This window comes from Ciconia boyciana, chromosome 5 (assembly GCF_034638445.1).
Source record: "Ciconia boyciana chromosome 5, ASM3463844v1, whole genome shotgun sequence".
Taxonomy (NCBI): domain Eukaryota; kingdom Metazoa; phylum Chordata; class Aves; order Ciconiiformes; family Ciconiidae; genus Ciconia; species Ciconia boyciana.
Genome location: NC_132938.1, coordinates 57,862,654 through 57,881,249, shown reverse-complemented (window position 1 = coordinate 57,881,249; position 18,596 = coordinate 57,862,654). Strand labels below are relative to the sequence as shown.

The following is an 18,596-nucleotide window of genomic DNA, read 5'->3' as shown; positions in this document are numbered from 1 at the left end:
ACCCAACTGCCAACTTTGCAAGTGTAAAAATCCTGTGTGCGTGCTCAGTAAGTGATTTCCACAGGCTCTGACCTTCCATAAATGAAATCCACATTCCTCAGAACTAAGTAGAGGTGGAAGGCTAGGCCTATGGTACATGTTTGTTTTTAACCTTGCCTGTTTCAGCAGCAGGCCAACTCAAAGAAAGCACAGAATAGATTTTCTTATAATAGAAAAAAATTCTCTACTTTTTTTTTATTATTCCACAGGAAAAACAGATTAGTTGTCCCCTTGACAAACTTAAAAAATGAAGAACTTCAGAGACCGTACATGAAGAATTTCACCCCACACGTCCATTTGAGGAGGTTACCCCTGAAAAACCTTTCGTTTGGTGAACTCAGCGGAGAACGACACCAACTCCTCTGCTGAAACACCAACTACTATTTTGCAGCTTCTGCAGAGGTGGGTAATAGGCCTGCAAAATAGCCTCTCTGTTCTCCTGGAGATAAGTCTGTTTTGACAAATATAGCAAGCCATGGCACAAATCAGAGGAGACCATAGCATTTTTTTCCCCCAGTGCCTTTATTGTCATGGAAAATCCACACACTAGAATACAGCTCCCTCCAAGATCCAGAGTAGCAACTAAGTCATTTCAGAGGAGTACGTGGGGGAACAGTGACTGAGGCCATCAGGAAAATCTCCCACTCTGGTGTAAAATAATGCTGAGTCCTTACTGCACACACTGGACAGACAATCCTGATGCTTTGAAGCCCTATCTACCAAACAGTAGAGGAGGCAAATAAAGGGAAGAAGTTCTATACTATTTAAATCTGATGGAAGAGATTGACTTAGCCTTTCTGCTGCAAATAAATCATTCCCAATAACATTGAAAATACTGTATAAAATAATCAGGGTAACATGGAGTTATCCTGCAGAAATCTTTCAGGGTAATTCAAATCAGAGTTAAAATTCAAAGCTAATATTGACCACCTTTAGAGGTGAATACACAAGATGACTGGCTTGGGATTTAAGAGTGACAACAGCAACATAAATTGTTCTGCCTCAGTTTCTCCATCAATAAAATGAAAATAGTGGCACCTGCCCCTTTTCAGGAATTTTTGAAAGATCCACCAATAGGAAGTACTACTCCAAGAACTACCACCCGTATCGATGGATGAAATTAATTTGAAATCCTCCTCAAGGACCAATGAAAAGAGAATTCAAAGGAATCAGATCATATGTAGGGGTAATAAGCTTTAAAAACAGCACAACCTGAGTACAGATGAGAATCTAATTTAAGTATCAACAGGGTTCAATATCAAAAAACATCTACCATTGGGAACCCATGCAAATAGCCCACCTCTAAGCATTGCAGGCATAGACTGGCTTGGGTGACATAAAACTGTGCATGCCAAGAGGAAATGAAGGCTTCCCTCCCAAGGGAGCAGCACAGTTGGGTCTTCATACCGACATGGGCCTCACGTAAGAACAACCCTGCCACCATCACCCCTAATTTTGCACCCACACCTTTGGCAGTGCTGGTGGCCTGAAAGCACCTCAGCGTGAGTACAGCTGGGGTACCACCTGCCCAGGCATGCCTGGCTCCTGCTGGGGAACACCTGCCACCTCAGGTGGGATTTTTTTGATTGTTTCCGCCTCGGCGGAGCCCTCCCTTGAGGCTGGGCCTGTGCAGGCACCCTACGGCCTCCTCTTTCCTCTGAGGTGCTGACCCTGGCCTCAGCAGGGGGAAGCAGCCACCTCCCGGGGCCCGCAGGGAAAACGGGGCAGCGCCTGGGCCCGGCAGCAGCCACTCCCTCAGGAAAAACTTCTTCCACACACCCGCCTTTTCAACGGGGCCGTGCGGGGCGACGCCGCCATTTTGGGCCTCTGGGCCTCTGGGGGCTAACACTTGTGCCCTCCCTCAGGTGGCAGCCGCGGCGGGGGGCGAGGCGGCGGCTCTCCTTCCCTCCTCGCCGGTGAGGAAGGAGAGGACACGGAGCAGTCCCCGGCGGCCAGCAGCACCCCTCGCCGCCGCCCGAGGTTTCCCGGCGGGGGCAGGCGGGGCAGGGGGCCGGCGCGGCGCAGGCCCGGCGGCCGCAGGAAGGGGAGGGAAGGGGCCGCCGCCATCATGCGCGCGCCGCCGGGGCTGGTGCGGCTGCTGGCGGCGCGGGGGTGGGGGCGGTCGCCGCGCCGCTGCCTCGGCGGCATGGACCGCTACGGCACGGAGCAGCGGGGGCGGCCCAACTCTCCCGATTACCGCCTCTACTTTAGTAAGTAGCAGCCCCCGGGCTCGATAAACCTCTACTACCCCGCCTCGGGGGGGGGGGGCACGGTGGGGAGAGGCGGCGGCTCCTCCCCGCTCCCGCTGAGGCCCCTCGGGCTGGCTGAGGTGTTGCCCCTGAGCCTCTCCCCCCACTCCAGGGGGGCAGCTTTGTGTGGAGAGTGAGGGGACGTCCTGGCAAATCCGCTTTTGGAGGGGATGCTGGGCCTGCTCAGTCCTGGGGGCTGGTGTGCGCGGCGCAGCCGTGCCCTTCGCCAGCCAGGCGAAGGCTCTAGAGGAGGGTGAAGAGGTGCTGGGGGCTCCGGGGGTGAAGCACTGCCGTGGTGCAGTGTTGTGGCAGCCTGGGCGCAAAGGCCGCGGGGTGCTCTGGGACCCCAGGGGCAGCCTTGGCCGTGGGAGCCTTGCCTCACCTCAGCGGTGTGACAGCCCAGTGGGAGCGTGCCCTGGCCCCTGTGACCAGGCCAGCCCTCTCTCCAGAAACGTCACGGTGAGGGGGGGCTGGCATCCAAAACATGGGGCTGCAGCCCTGAGGGGCCTGTGGGGCCAGGAGCAGCAAGTGGTGCCGGGAGGGCATGGGCAGCGCTCCAGGAGGCTTCTCAAAACCCAGTGAGATCTGGGGGTGTGCAGTCTCAGTATTACGCGTTTTAGTAACAACGTTGCGTATTTATGTGCCGCTTCTGTAGCGGTGGTTTTGTACATTTTTGGTCCATTGACTTACAAGCAGTTAATTCTGACGTCTGCGGGTGTGAGAGAAGCGGAGGCGTCGTGTACCATGTCGGCAGTACCTTGCCAGGGCTCCCTTGTGCTCAGTCCCCAGGGGGCTGCTCGCGCAGGAGCTCATCTAGAGAAAGTCACTTTAGTTAGTGGGAATAAGCAGCCTACCACTAAACTTTGTTGTATTTGGAAGGAGTATCTGGGAGTCTTCCAGGAGTTGCAAAAACAACCCCCGTGTACTCCTCTTTGCTGAGGTGGTCACAGTCCAAAGCTAAATGAAGTCCCTTGTCTGCTTTTCTCTTTACTGTGAATAGGGGAGAAACTCCTTGAGATTCATGTTAGCACCTTATATTGTTGCCGATGTTTCTGTTTTGATGCAGTACTTGGGCTTTTAGTACGTTGAAAAGTTTCCGAGTAGTTTCAAAAGCTTAAGCACCCACTCCAGTGAATTTTGTTCCTTTCTACAGTGGGAGCAAGGCTGAAGTGCAGATTGCGCCCCTGTTAAGTTAATGTCAATTTCTGCTGTTTTCGTGGCATGGTGTTTCATTTCTAGGGCCTGAGCAATTATCCAATCCCTCGCTTATTCTCTTGGCCAGACTTTGGCCTACTATGTTGGGAGATTTTCTTTTTGTGGTCATGAAACTCAGTTTATTAGAAATACAGTGAATTCACAAGGGCAGCATTGCTAGAAACCCAGATGAATTCACTGATCACTCATGGAAATGAGGTTCCCTTGGTATTTTTTTCTCCATTAACGGTTGTGTATTGCTGGGGAGGAGAAGAAAAGAGAATGAAAGGATCTTCTCATCTTTACATAGTTTGTATTGCCAGGTAGTCAGAAGAGAAGTGTGGTATTGAATACTAAAGCAGTAATTTTGATTCTAATGATTGTCCTGTGAAACAAACAAATTCCTTGTCCTGTGTGTAAGTTATTTTTTAGTCCTTGGAATTAAACTTCAGAAAAAGTTTAACTGATGCATAATTGTGGCATATCATACATTTCTGTAATGCGTAATAGTTAGCAATACCAACATCTTATGGCGTATCTTTAGATTTGTAATGCTACTTTTTTGTTTTGTTTTTCAGAGAATGCAGATGGTAAATATATTTCCCCATTTCATGACATTCCACTGTTTGCTGGATCTAAAGAGGTATGTATTTATGCCTTGAAAGATAATTAATTTCAAAATGATAACAATTTTGTTGGTATTCTTTAGGTAAAAATGCAGTTTTTACAAGCTTTTTTTTTTAAGCAATTAACAGACAAATGTATAGCACCAGAAATCAGGCTGGGTTAAAACGGTCCTTTCTTATGTGATACAGGCACGATAACTCTGCCAAATTTTCTCTGCTGAGTTCAGTAACTTGCAGTGAAACATAATAATTGCTGTATAGATGAGCCTAGGTGTCTCTTTAAGTCTCCAAGTGATTGAGGATGGGGGGAACCCTCACTGTATCTTGTTCTCCTCTATGTTTAAGGTTTATCTTTATGTGCGCTTGAATTCATTTTCTACTATTACTCTTTTTAAAGTGGCATTTTTCTACATCTGCAATTAAAAGTGTGCATTTCCTTGCAGTAGGAGATGTACAGCACACACTTATGTAACTTAGGGTGTATTTCTTTAATTCCCAAAAGGAGCATTATAATTGGAAGCCAACAATAATGCCCAAGAGAGAAGTGGTAATCGCACCTTTGGAGAATTACAAGGCGTGAGGTGCAGCTGAGCACTTTCACGTCTTGTTAGCCACACTCCCTGGAGTTTCATTATAGCGATAATGAAACGCCTGTTTTATGTGTCACCACTGGGAACTGCCAGTCTTTGGTTTAGACTTAGGTTTGCTTATTATGGTATGCTTGTTACACAAAACAGGTTGGGAGGGTTTCGGACATTTTCTTGATTTGTTGCTGGGTCTCTATGGATGATATGAATGGTGAGAAAGATCAGCAGTTGTAACATGTTCAGACTGAGACTTCTGAACTAATGAACCAATCTCTCAAATTATTTAAAACGAGAGATTAAAAATATGCATGAAACCTTTTTGATCAGCAGACCCTAAGCTTGCTAGTCAATGGAAGAGGTAAGTCTCTTTCAGAGAGTCATTACTAAGATGCTCTGTTCAGTGGGTGCAATTGCTGGAAAAGTAATGGGCATTTTCATCACACATCCCCTGGGGGCATTGCTGTCCCTACATCTAGAGTTTAAGGTTTGGAGGGGTGGATTATAGTCTGTGATTTTTCTGTAGATTAAATTATAGTACAGCGATGTCTGACCAATGTGGAGAGGCTTTCATTTTGGGGTGTGAGCAAGTAAAGGGCATTCCACAGGATGTAGGGGCCTGAGGGGGGAGTGAGAAAAGGAGTAATTGTGAAGCTCTCTGTTAATTTTGCCTTCTTTGCAAGAGTATGACGAAAGGGGTTGTACATTATATTTTTTTTCCCTCCCCTGGTCTAAGCTTTGTGGACTTTATTTTATGATGGATAACTCCAGCCTTATTTTCCATACTGGCTTTGGGTGGTTGGTTGTTTTTTTTATCTTTTTCAACTGAACGGAAGGATGACTCTATGTTTTTAATCAGTTGAGGACAGGCCTAAATTGCTGCTTAAATTTTTTAGTAGCTGGGAGAAAGTGGATGTGTCCTTGTACATTTTTACCTTCCTCTGTTAACATCTGGAAGGTTATAATTTCACAGTGAAACGGGACTGAGTACTTGTAAAAGTTAGAGTTTAGGCCTTTATGCTCACAAAGGGATGTTTCAGTTGCATTGAAAACTACTGTTGTCTGTATTTATGTGAATACAGTATTGCTCTCTAATGTTCTTTATACACTTCTTTCCTTCGTTCTTTCCCCATAGGATAAAGAGATTCCTGCAAAGAGGTCAAAGACTACTGGGAGTGAGGTACTGCTAAGCCTTTTTTTTTTTTAAACTATTCCCTCTATTTCCTTTCCAACATTGCTTCACTGTTCTGCAAAGTGAACTTGCTCTCACTGAATATAGCTGACATATCTTCAAATGCAAGTCTTTTAGGAGGAGAAAGCTTAAAAGTAGTTAATATTCTCCTCTTTGAACGGGCCAGAAATGTCAGCATTCTTTTATTCATCAAGATGTTCTCAAAGGCAAACACACTTATACCACTCTTTGAAAGGTTTGTTATGACTATTGCAGTATAGATATGTTATCTTTTTTGCTATTGCATTCAGAAACATTTGCAAAAAACCCTCCGTTAATGAAATATTCATTATGCTCTGACTGTGGGTAATCTTTGGTATATATACAAAACTTCAGAAATCCTAAGTATGTTAGGGCAGAAATTAGACTTAGTATCTGCTTTTTAGAACTGAGGATATGTTGTTTTCTATACTCATCTGGGAAGCCCAAGGAGAGAAAAATCACATCTGCTAATGGTTCAGCATTAACCAGCACTGAAGTTAAGCCTAATAGAAGCCCAAAAAGCCATGGAAGGTCTGCTGAGGCTTTTTCTGTGAAACAAGATTTGTTTATGTAAGTGTCTTTTCAAAAATGTAGCATTTTTTTGCAGTGCTTTCCCCGGCATAGGAGTACCTAAAAATTAGTGAAAGAAAAAATGAAACAAACTATGCTTTAAGACCATGATGTGTCTGTGTGTGTCCCAATCTTTATCTTCTCAATATCTATTTGGTGAGTCCTATTGCAAAACTGTAACTATCCATCCAATGTGAAAGAACTGTCCTGTCTGGGTTCTCATAGTTTTGCAACTAGTATGTGGTACACTGATTCGTCTGCTGTACACCAGCCCCTACACAATCCTGTACTATGTATTTTCTCTCCCTTTGCCCTGTGATTCGTTCAAGCTACAGTGCCTAGGTAATGCTTTTTAGATTTCCTGTTGCTTGATGCCCATTTAAGTACTGTTAGTAGATGTAGAATCATGCCTGGAAGATGAATTATTGAGGAGAAGGAGTATGCACCAGTAGTAGCCTTTCTCAAAAATCATGGTCTTGCCACCTGAATTCTTAATTACTGCTCTTGCTGGAAGTCAAGTATTCTGTTTCTTACCTGCTTGTGAATACTGTGACAATACCTGCTGGTTGTGAAGATGCAAAGCCTGTTTTATGCAGTGTCTAAAACTGTTCAAAACTGCATTTGTCTGTGTAGTGGGAAGCATGATAGCTTGCTGAAAACCATGTCTCTAGTACCCTTTTTCTCATTTCTGGATCAGCCTATGGAGCTGGGGGGAATAATGCCAGTGAGGCTGAGCAGCTCTTGCTTCCTGGGCCAGTGTAGACTCCAGAGCTGCTTTACGTAACTTCTGCTATGAGAGAGCTCTGGACTGTGGTTTAATAGAACTATGGAAAATGAGCAAAGGCAAGTGTACATTCCAGTCATTGTGGGCTTCTGATGCGAGTAAGCAAAGAAACATGCAGGCTATAGGCTTTCCAAACATGCAAGGTCTTTTCTTAGATGGTGAAACATGAAAATGCAGATAATTTAGAAAACCCTTTTTCATCATCATCTTTGGGAGCTGGGGAGAAGAGAGAAAACGGAGGGATCTTTGTGTTCAGGAAAGCAGTTTCTTCTTATGCTGGGCCCTTCAGCAGTCCTCACCTTGGCCTGGTGAGAAATGCATCCCTGTGTGCCTGTATTTAGGGAGAACATAGCTTAATCTGGGATGAAGGGATGAAGGGAAAATGAGGAATTTAATGCTATATACTGATTTCTAAAGGCCTTTGAAGCACCGTACTCTTTACTCTTTTCTAGGGATGCAAAGGCTACTATTGATACCTGCTGTTCAGTTGGTCCTTGCACTGAATTTGGCCAGAATTCAAAGATGATAGTTCCTCTCGCTCTGGAAACACAGTGGCATCTTTAAAACTTGTGCTTTTAGGGTGGCAGTTATTTGTTACTCTCCACAAGGGCAAGCCCTCTTAAGAGTGTGTGTTAAATTATGCTGAATTTGGTGTTCATCAGATGTCAGTTTAGCTATGGAAAATAATGATAATTCTGCATGAGTCTCTTCAGTCTGTCTAATCTACTTTAAATTGTTCTTGGTGTTCCTGATGCCGGAAAAGGTGGTCTCAAAATTGAGGAGTTTCAGCTTTCAGCATTCATGAGATAGGGGAGTGCACATCGTACAAGTCTCTGTTAGCTGTTTTGCAGTCTAGGCTTGTAGTTCTAAGGGAAACGCCGTGGTGTTCCTGTATGAACTGTTCTCAGTAGTGCAGCCATTACTTGCAACATTTTACACCTTCCCAAATCTTAATTAAATTTAGCTTTGCAGTCACTGTTGACAACTGATCTTTTTGCTTTCACAGATGTTTTTTGGCTATTTGAAGACTAGAGAGAAGTTATTTTGAGGGAGAAACCATGCTGGAAGAAATCATATTCAGCTTCAGTCTCAAAATGATTACCAGCTTGCAGTCTGAACCTTTGCTTTGTCTTAAGCATTGCAAGCACTTGGAATCCACTCCTGCCCAAGTAAATCTCTGTGAAAGATATCAAAAGTTCCACATCTCTGTCTGGAAGAGTGGATGTTCCCACTGTGGTTACAGTCAAAACTGTCAGAGGGTGATTGTTGAATATGGTCTTCCAGGAAGAAGGTTTGAAGAGGTCATTGTTTTCTTTTCAAGACAAATGTGGCATGTTGCTTCCCTGCTGTAGTGAAAGGGTTTCTAATCTACTTGTCATTGTATGTTTTTTGGTAAAGTATTCGCATGTCATCTCATTCAGAGGACCCAGGTGTTCTTGAATACAAAGTTTTACTTTAAATGTTGGCCTTGGTAAGGAATCTATCCAAGCATGTAGAGATTATAGTCCTCTAACTTGCAGACACCCACAAGAGCATTTGGAAAAAAAAAATACAAAGAAAGAAACAAGACAGCTTTTGTTTTGTTGCATCCTGTGGGTTGCACAGTGCTGGAATGTCCTTGTGGACTTCAGTTGAATTCCTTCTGTCAGGCAAAAACTTCTGATAAATTAACTAGTCAGGTGAGATATAAGGGGTTCACAGTGGTCATGCAGTCTGAATCGGTGATCTGATAGAGGGCCTCATGCTTGGAACAGTGTTCTAAACTGGTATCAGAGTTGTTTTATGATAAAGTTGGTATGTTTCATAAGAAAGAAAAAGCTGTCATTGTTTCCTGTGCCAAACAGGTGCAAACTTTGTACTGACTTTGTATTCTGTCTTAACTACAGCCTCTGTAACCTTCTTTGGTCATGTTAGACATTTTTTCGGTATATGTAACCTGGGCAGTAGTGTGTCCGTTATGGGTGTTCAGGGATTTGTGTGTTCCAAATTTTAGATTATCAGTGAAGCTCTCATCGTGGTGCTTGAACTTGCCCAGCCTTTTTCTATGGATGTGTCCAATAGCTGTAAGCCTTGCTTTGTGTTCTTGTAGATTAACAAATATTGAGAATAGAAGAAATCTTCACTCAGTGGTCCAGTTAAAATCTACTGGAGTAGAGTTGGTTTACTGAGAAAGTTGCATCAGTGATTTGATCAAGCTTAACTTGAAGTTAAGTAAATGGTTCCTTAAACTTGAGGAAGTCAGTGTTTCATTTTCATTCATGTCATGGTTGTACACTGAGTAGTTTTATAGGTGAATGTGTCCAGTAATTAGTTTATCAGAGAGTATGTCTGACACCACTTTTGGGATACCTGTGGGTAAAAATTTACATAGTGTTTGTGATTCCCTTTTCACTATAATGTGAGGGAAGTACACTATGAAGAGACTGCAGGCACTTTGCATTTATGCTGGGCACTGCATTCCTTTTTTGCTATGTAGCATGTTAATTTATATTGGAAAAGTTCCATTGACTTCTCATTTAGATACAGTATATTTGGTCTCCAGATGTTGCTGGCATCTGGTTTGTTGTTTTAATTGGCAAATACCTTGTGGCAAGTGTTACATTGGGAATGCTTGTAACATGGGTACTCATTTTATAAGCAAGCCCCTCCTCATTTATTTCTGGTTGTATTTCATGACAGTCCTTACTTTCCTTCTCCTTTTTCCCCCCCTTTTTTTTAATTCTTTTTTCCTTTTAAACATCATCCTTTGTTCACACTGCTGCTGGACTGCTGCTCATCCTTTCTGTTCTTGTTAGTCCTCAGGTACATGCTGCCATGTTCAGTTGATGGCTGATGAGAATCCCTGCAAGATTGCAAATGAGCAGACAGAAAATAAATTGAAATGATAGCTGCTTTTTCTTCTCTCTGTCTTGTGAGCTCAGAGCTTCTCGGTGAGGAAGGGTCAGTAGCTCTCAAATGCTGCCTCTAATGCTTTCAGATGTGGAGTGGTGGGGGTTTTTTTTTTGAGCACTCTACTATAGAACTAAAGTAATTGTAAGCTTTAGCATATCTCTTCTCCCTGTCACGCAAGGGTGATGGTGAATGGCAATCAGGCCTTAAAAAGTGGTGATGTTTCTCATTTTATGAAATTATACTGAGTTTCTGTTCCTCTCTTTATCTCTCTTGTTTTGTGACTTTCCTCGCTGTGTATAGGTTGCTCCACTTCTGCTTCAAATTAGCTGAAACTTCAGAGTTGAGCATTAAGTGTTGCAGCCCTTGGGCAAAAACATACGTATTCAAAACCCTGCCCTCAAATGCACCAGCTAAGGGACTTGGGAAGTCTGGAAAAGGAAATAGTTGAACAAGAAAGGGAAAGTTAGGTAAAGAAGAATTGTTTCCGAGAAGGGTGTATGGGAGTCCAGAAGGGTAGGTTGTTAAAATAGTGTCAGAAATGTGCTTAATTTTTTTTTTCTTCCTGTGATATTCAGGTTTGTCATAACAAACCCTGATCAAAATGAGTTATCTTCTATAAGAATCTGTACAGCCAGAGCTAGCAGTCATTTTTGGCCATCAGTCTTAGTGGAGAGAATGCTGACTCACAGTTTACCCAGGTACAACAGTCTGTATTTTCCCTGCTTTTCTTAACACTTGCTGTATGAATATGTTGAAGTATATTTGTATATCTTTTTATCTTCTTGTGGTTTTCTTATTTCAAAAAAAAAACCAAACCTGTTCCTGTTGTCTGTGTGAAAGAGATTTTTTGCTTGTCTCAGCAAAAACAATATAATGATACATTAAAAATTATGTTCAACTGAAATGGAATGCAGTAAGTTGCCAAGCAGTGTTAAAGAAGGCACCCCGATAAAGCAAATATTTGTTTACATCCTATGTGAGTTCCCATGTAATGTACTTAGCATGTAGTTCTTAGGAAATAAGGGATATCATTTAGACACACTGGCTGTTCCTTTTGATGTAATTTTCTGCTGATTTTAATATTCAGTTTTAGGAATTAGGAAATGCACTTTTGACTTCTCTGTGTTGAGCCAATGGATTTTTTTTTTCCCATCACCTCTTCAAGGTATAATAGAGCATAAGTACAAATGTCTGTCTTGTGTTCACATTAACCCAAAGTCAAACAAGCTACGTAATACCATGTGTTGAAAGTCCCTCTGGGCTCTGTTAGGTCACTTCCCCTAGCAGATGGGTTCTGTCCCTTTTTCTGAATCTAGGAAACTGCTTCCTCCTCTTTTCTTGCATGCTCCAGGAGACTGTCCTGAAGAAACCATCAGCCAGCAGAGCTGGCATGAGGCTAGCCTGTAGGAACTACTCCATCTGGCCTGTTGTACAGTCTGCTGTCATGAAGTGGAGTCCCTTCTGCATTAGGCGCTTGCAGAGTTGGATTGAATCTGGACTGCAGTGAGCAGGGATCTCGTAGGGCAGAGCAGTTGACTGCTGTCATACTAAGGCAGTTAAATGGTAAACTTTCTAAACCAATAGTTTTTGTTTCATGAGACATCTTTTTTATTTTTCTGTCAATGGAAGATGTGTCAAATGTGCTGTTGAAACCGCCTCACCATTGCTTGAGGGGGTAGAAGTGCTCACTTGGGGGTTTGGTGAGGTGGAATTTTTTGTTTTACTGATTTAAAATAAAGATAAAAATGTCAATTACCAGATGCATTCATCATCCAAAACTAACCACTGAATGGTACATGCAGATGGTAATCTGTGAAGACAGGTGGTGTCTGACACTTGCATTTCTGTTTGCAGCTGAGGCAGAGAGGGTTTTGCAGGAGGGGATGGGGGAGAACATTCAAGTGGTCAGAAGGAAAATAAGAGTGATGGAAAAATTCCTGGGTGATGTTTAGGCAAGGAGGGAAACAAGATAAGAAAGAGGAAGAAAAAAACCCTAAAAAACCAGGAGTATACTTCTCTCTTTCTATCTGTCAAACTATCTAGCATGTGCTCTTCTTTCCACACGAGTGAATCCTGTCTCATCACTGTGAAAATGTGATGGCCCTATAAATAAAACTTTTTATTTTTAAATGTAAGCACTGCATGAAGTTATTAATCTCTTGTAAATGCTTGTGGCAGCTTAGCATTAGAGAGAGTACTTTCGGGGATTTTTTTGCATACAAATTAGTCTGACAGGCTGTCACATTTAAGACTGTTGACAATTCACATTTGACTGATACCACAAATTATGAAGGCGTGGTCTCTTAGAGCTGAGTTAAATCCAAGTGACTTTTTTGTTTTTGAGAGCAGCATTGTATTCATTTCAGTCCAGTTGTTGTCCAGCCCTGAGAATTGTTTTGGTGAAGACCTGGAATAACTCTTGACCAATTAAAGCTCAAAACCAAGATTTACAGGCTGCTGAAGCCATTGTATTAGACATGGTCAGGAAAACATACAGTGGCATCTAAACAACAAAAATACAGGATTGTGGTGGAGGGGAAAATATAATGTATCATTCCAGGAGTAGTTTGTAAGTTTTCTGCCTGTAGCTACCAGTGAGAACAATTCTTTGACCTGCTTAGCAGTTCCCTAAGAGTTTCTTGTCAGCACTGGCTTTCATGCTGTGCATTTATTTTTTCCAAGTGTTTCCCAGATGGATGTGCAGACTTTATTTGGCTCTCTTCCAACCCTTCCCTTACCTGCTGCTGCATGTATATTACTTTGTTCTGTCTGCTTCCTTAGTGTTGACATCTTCGAGCTCTCTTTCTGATTACTTCTCTGTTTCAACTGTTCTTATATACATAAGGTGTACTTTATGAAACTGATCTGAAGCACCTTTGTCTTTTTATTTTTCCTTTTTTTTTTTCCTTGTTTTATTTGAGTATGACCTGATTGGGGAAAAGTGATTCCATCTGACATGCTGGGCACAGTACTTATGGATGGCAAATTTAATTTAAATTTACTGGGAATTTGCTGTCAGGGTTGTGCATAGCTTGTGGTCTCGTGGGAGAAACACTGAGTGACAGTTAGGATTTTCCTTTGCTTTCTTGCTTTCCACCTTCCAGGTTTGTTTGGGAGGAGAAGATCATAGAACTATTGGAATTACTTTAATCAGACTGTGGTATTGACCCTGGTAATGGTATTTGTTTATTGCAGCTGCAGGATACAAGGAGCAAAAATACAAATATTTAGGAGTCCACTGGAGCCTAATTGCAGTGTAGTTAGTCAGTGCAAGTCTTCAGTTGGTTTAACTTTATATTTTTTTCCCCTACAAATTTCTGCAAAAACATATTTTGTCCTTCCTGCACTGTTGCGATTTTTAATACCAATGCAAGTTTTCTTTGGCTATGAAGAGGTGTCTCAGGCAATGTGATATTTTGGGGTTATTTTAGTAATCTAGAAGAAAATAGGTTGTAGACATTGCTGGGTGGTTTGGTCTAGTTACCCATTTTGATTAATACTCTACTCCTTGTTAGTGCTTAACTCTGACAGCCTCAGAGGAGGAAACCTTACAGCAGTTACACAGAGTTTTTTTCTTTGGAAAATGTCACTTTAACCTCCTCAGTAAGAAGGGCATAAATTACTTATTTTTCTTCTAAAAGCATGAAAGTTTACGTGTTTTAGGTTTATTCCCCCCTCATCCCCTTTCTTAAAACAACTTTCACTTTTTTTCTATTAGAAAGGTGGCTAATGCAAACATGAGGTGTCTGTGTCCATGTCCTTCCTCTGCCATCACTTTTGGATTCATTCTGCCTCACTTCAACCAGATTTGACTGAGAATCAGAAATATCAGTGGTTGTTGCATTTGCATGGTTTTTTAAAAAAATGAATGAGGCAAAAGGGGAGGGTCTGAAGAAAAAAATCCTCAGGGGGAAAAAGCCAAGCACTGGAAAGGACAATGTTTTGAGGGAAGCTAACTCTGTCATATACAAATGTCCAGTCCTCTTTGACTAGTAGACTGAACCACTGCCTTGTGGCAAAACATTCCATGGACTTTCTGAACATTTTTGAAGAGTATGATACGGGAATAAAAAACATCATGTGGATTTCCACTACTTGTAGTTGTTCATATTCTCAAAGGGGTGGGGTGGGGGAAGGATGAACCAAGGAGGTTGAGTATCGTTGTGCGGAACTAAACAAATTGTACTTAATGTAAAAGCAGCTGGAATAGAGAGATGTAATGTACGTTGCTGCTGAATACAGAGGAGAGAATTTGTCTTATTGTGAAATACTAATTGCCAAGTGGATTTTATTTTCAGTTCTGCCATTGTTCTTTGTTTTAGGTCCTGTTTAATATGGTTGTAGAAGTGCCTCGTTGGACGAATGCAAAAATGGAGGTAGTTAAGAAAAATACCTTGATTCTATAGGTATTCATGAAAGTTATGATAATACACTGGCTTTCAATAGTCAGAGTTTAATCTGAATGTGGATTACTCTTTACACATAAAATTTTCTCTGTTAAAAAATTAATTTGAAGTTGTGCATACAGACACTTTCCTTGCGATTATAAAAAGTGTTGAGGTTCTAATCTTGTTTCCCTTCTGCCGGTGAGCACTGCTTCTTGACAGCCCTCTGACTGCAGAGTGCAGCATACCTGCAACAGAGTCCTAGAGCCTTGCAGGACATTGTCCAACATTTAGTCTTGCTCTTGCTTGCTCATAGAGCATTCCACTTGGAGGATTTAATTCCTCTCATTTCCGCTGTATAGTGTGCTAGACCAAATCCTGACAAATGGAGTTGCAAATGAAAAAGCATTTCCTTGTGACAAAAAAAAATACTTGGGAACATCACTGATTGAAAGTATCTACTCCTGCAGGGAGATATTTTAAAAGTAGAGCCTAGTGGCTTGTTCCTCTGCAGTTACAATGTAGAAGCTGAGTAATGCTTCATCTGTAGTGTTCGTGAAACAACAGATCTCACCAGGATTTGTATTAATTCTAGGGATGCTTCCTGGATGCTTTTAAAGAAGTTTGTGGTTGAGCTGTTAACTATTTTGATTATTAAAAATAACACTAAAAAACTTCCCCAGCCTGTTATTTCAGAATTTTGTTTTCTCGTTTTCCTGATGCTGGAAAATCATTTGAACTGTGTTTACCACTACAGTAGTTGTTCTACAAGCAGGGTTACCTTGCATATTTACCTTGTATTTTAAGCTGATGATTTATTGTGGAAGTTGAGTTCTCTTTTGCAGAATTTCCCTTTGACAATGCTATTTGAACTCTTTGTGTAAAGCTCAGGTTGCTCTCCGTCCCCTTCTCTCAGCACATTGTGTCAAGAGTAGAAAATTTTGCTGCCCTGTTAGGTTCAGAAATCAGTGGGTTTAGACTTTTCTGGCTTGATAGAGGAGACCAGATGTAGGTCTCTAATCTATAACTTTTAATATACTTGAATTTTCCTGCACTAATAGTTAAGGCAGTTGTCTTGCCTTGCCATTGTGTCTTGGCAGTCCTTCAGTCCAGACTGTGGTAAGGTGCTAATACGAGGTCTTGTCTACATCTCCATGCTGAGATTCCCTCACGTGGAATGGAGATTGTAGGAAATTAAACCTTGCCTTAGGATGAATGTTTCCCACTGTTACATCCCCAGTGCCAGATCTCCTGCTCTTCAGTTTGTTTTATTTCTGTTGTTCTTCCCTTGATTTTCCTGAAGGTGCTTTTCACAAGACTTTCGTCTGCTGTTGTCAGTTACTCCTCTTTGTCCCAGTTTACATCAAGAAAAAGCATTGCTGAGCTCCCCTTTTGTCAGAGTTCCAGGTGGCATATTCGAGGTCTTCACTGTTAAGTTATGACCAGAAGCAGGTAGAATCAAGTGTGAAAAATGTGTGAACCTTGATCTCAGCTCTTGGGGAAGGCTTACTTGTGGAATAAGTGCATGCTGTTAAGTTTGGTGTGGTTCAAAAAGGTGGAATTCCTTTGGGATGGCTTTGGTGGTGGTGCTTCAGGTAAATTAGAAGGATGTTGTAAAATGAATATGGACTAAGGGCTGTGTGCTTATGCACGCAAGCTATGTACCACCTGAGCCAGTGTGTGCTCATAGCCTGTAACAACTGTGATGCCATTCAGAGGAACGTTTGTAAGCAAGAGCCAAGCTAACATGGATTGGGTTGTGGTGTGGAGTGTCAAAAGGACGGTTACAGTGAATTAGTTGATGCGTGGTAGGTAACTTATAAGGCAGCAGGTTTGTATTTGAGGTTTTGGGGAGGGTGATGACAATAATAAACTGTTCAGCTTTAATTACTTCAGTCCTTCTGTGAGTGCTTCTCTGGGAATAAGAATGCCTTCTTCTAATGCTAGCTTAACTTGTTCCAAATTTGCGTGAAGTTGGTATTTGGTGACTATGCAGAACTTGCCCTTACTAAAAAGAATTTGTATGCTGAGAGGTGATGGAGAGAAGGTATGTATGCAATAGGAGAGCAATGAACAGTGGGTGAGAAGACGATATGAAACATTTCCCCTGTTGCTGTCAAAGCCTGAAGAGCTTGTGCCACCATTTGTGTGTCTGTTGAACTTGTACTATAAAGTGCAAGAGCTTCTGACTTAAGTTCTTTTCAGTATTTATGTTTGACCATGACAGTCTCCTTATAAATTTATGACTTTCTCTTTTACATTCATTTTTTTCTTGCATACTTCATAATGTTATTTAAAACCTTAATAAGCTGCTTTTTGAACATGACCCTTGAGATTTAGAGTGAGGCCATTGTACTTTTAATACTTCTCAAACCACAAGCACATGCTCTGCTCCCAGATGGAGCTTTCTAACTGGTTGGGTACAGAATGAATTGCTTTCCATGTTCTCTCCCTCCCTCCCTCCCTCCCTCCTTAGATTGCCACTGAGGAGCCATTGAATCCCATTAAACAAGATATAAAGAAAGGCAAGCTTCGATATGTGGCAAATATCTTTCCTCACAAGGGTTATATATGGAATTATGGTGCCCTCCCACAGGTAACATTTTTGTTATAATGGTGAAAGTTTTCTGTCTTCTGTGTAAATTGCCTTGTAAATCTTGGGTACTGCCTGAATGCAGATCAGTTGCAAGAGGGATGTTTCTCTTTGATACATTTGTAAATTAGGATTTTTTTAATGTTGAGCTTTATGGTGTCCATAAATTTTGATCAGAATTTGGGTGTGGGTGTAAATATGTTCTGTGTTTCAGGAAGGAGTTAAATGATCAAGGAATCTCGAATCTTTAGTCTGCGTGTCTGTACTGTAGTGACAGAATTAAACTGTCATGGTCTGCCATTCAAGAATACTTTGTCAAGTAGCCCTTTTCTGCTCAAACAAGACATTTTTTTAAAAACTAATTTAGGATTGTCATGTATTGCAGCATAAATTTTAATTGGGATTTCCTAATATCTTTAACAAAGAGGAACACAAGGGCTGTTCTTTTTTAGATTAAACCTCAACTGCCTTTTAACTTTTCTCTGAACTGTGAGACTTTACTGATTATGACACATTCAAAACTTTGAGCCTTGAAAAAGCCCAACTAATGGCTGAAATTTTGAGCATAATGAAAGGTTTTAAACCTTTTTCAGTTCTGTGAATAACACATTGGAGTCAAATTAATACTGAAGAACATGATGGAGCTAGAAAAGAGTAATTTATTTTCTTTACACTTAACTGCATAAGCAATGAACATTTACTCCTGAAAATCTGCTTATATGTTTGATCCTTGAAGAGGAGATACCAGGCAGGTGCTGGAGTATAGCAATGAAGTTCTTATCCAGTCAGCAGTCTCAGTAGACAAAGTTTCCAAGTAGGTATAGTTGGGAACCAGCAATTCCATTTAATGTTTGGAAATTTGTGTGTGCCTCGGTACAAAGCCAGAATTAAACATTTGAATATTTTCCTGCACAAAGTGCGTTATTTTGGACTGATGACACTTTCCCCAGGAGAAATGTTCAGCTCCCCTTGTTACCTTGTGAGTCAGAGAGGGCAGGCGATAATTGTCATTTTTATTTTCTGTAATAACTTTAAAATACAAGTTGGATCATTACATCTCCACTTGTTGAAGTCCAGATGATACTCCAGATTCCTACTGGCAGCTGTAACAAACAAAATCCGATTCAGTTTCTCCATAATCACAAGAGGACTTTTCATCAGGATCAGCAGTTGCCAGAAGTTCAGCCCTAGTATATGGCTTAAAGATACGTATCTGTGGCTGCTGTTTTATGCTGTGGAACAGAGTAGAAAAAAAATGATGGTAGGACTATCATTATTGCAGGAGCTGCTGTACTGTGCAGAGGACAATACCATTCCTAGTGAGCTTTCCTTCTAATCTATGGGTGGAGGGGTGCAGCTGGGCAGGAGAATAGTACCGGTATAATGCAGCCTTAAATAAAAAGTGCTTTGGAAGAGTATTGGAAAAAATAAGTTTTAAGCTGAAATTCTCTCTTGACTCCACTTCAG

At 41.7% G+C, this 18,596-nt stretch overlaps 1 protein-coding gene across 3 annotated transcripts in view; it reads left to right on the top strand.

The window, feature by feature from the left end:
• Positions 1-1,892: 1,892 nt before the first annotated feature.
• PPA2 (inorganic pyrophosphatase 2) overlaps positions 1,893-18,596 on the top strand; it is a 38,805-nt gene continuing 22,101 nt past the window's right edge. Inside the window, exons 1-5 of one of the 3 annotated variants that reach the window (XM_072861389.1) lie at positions 1,926-2,249; positions 4,061-4,125; positions 5,828-5,872; positions 14,474-14,527; positions 17,013-17,132. In XM_072861389.1, coding sequence (XP_072717490.1) covers positions 2,108-2,249; positions 4,061-4,125; positions 5,828-5,872; positions 14,474-14,527; positions 17,013-17,132 — 426 coding nt within the window. In that variant the 5' untranslated portion in view covers positions 1,926-2,107. Of the gene's footprint in view, positions 2,250-4,060; positions 4,126-5,827; positions 5,873-14,473; positions 14,528-17,012; positions 17,133-18,596 lie in introns of all 3 variants that reach the window. The other 2 variants (XM_072861387.1, XM_072861388.1) reach the window with 2 other exon arrangements.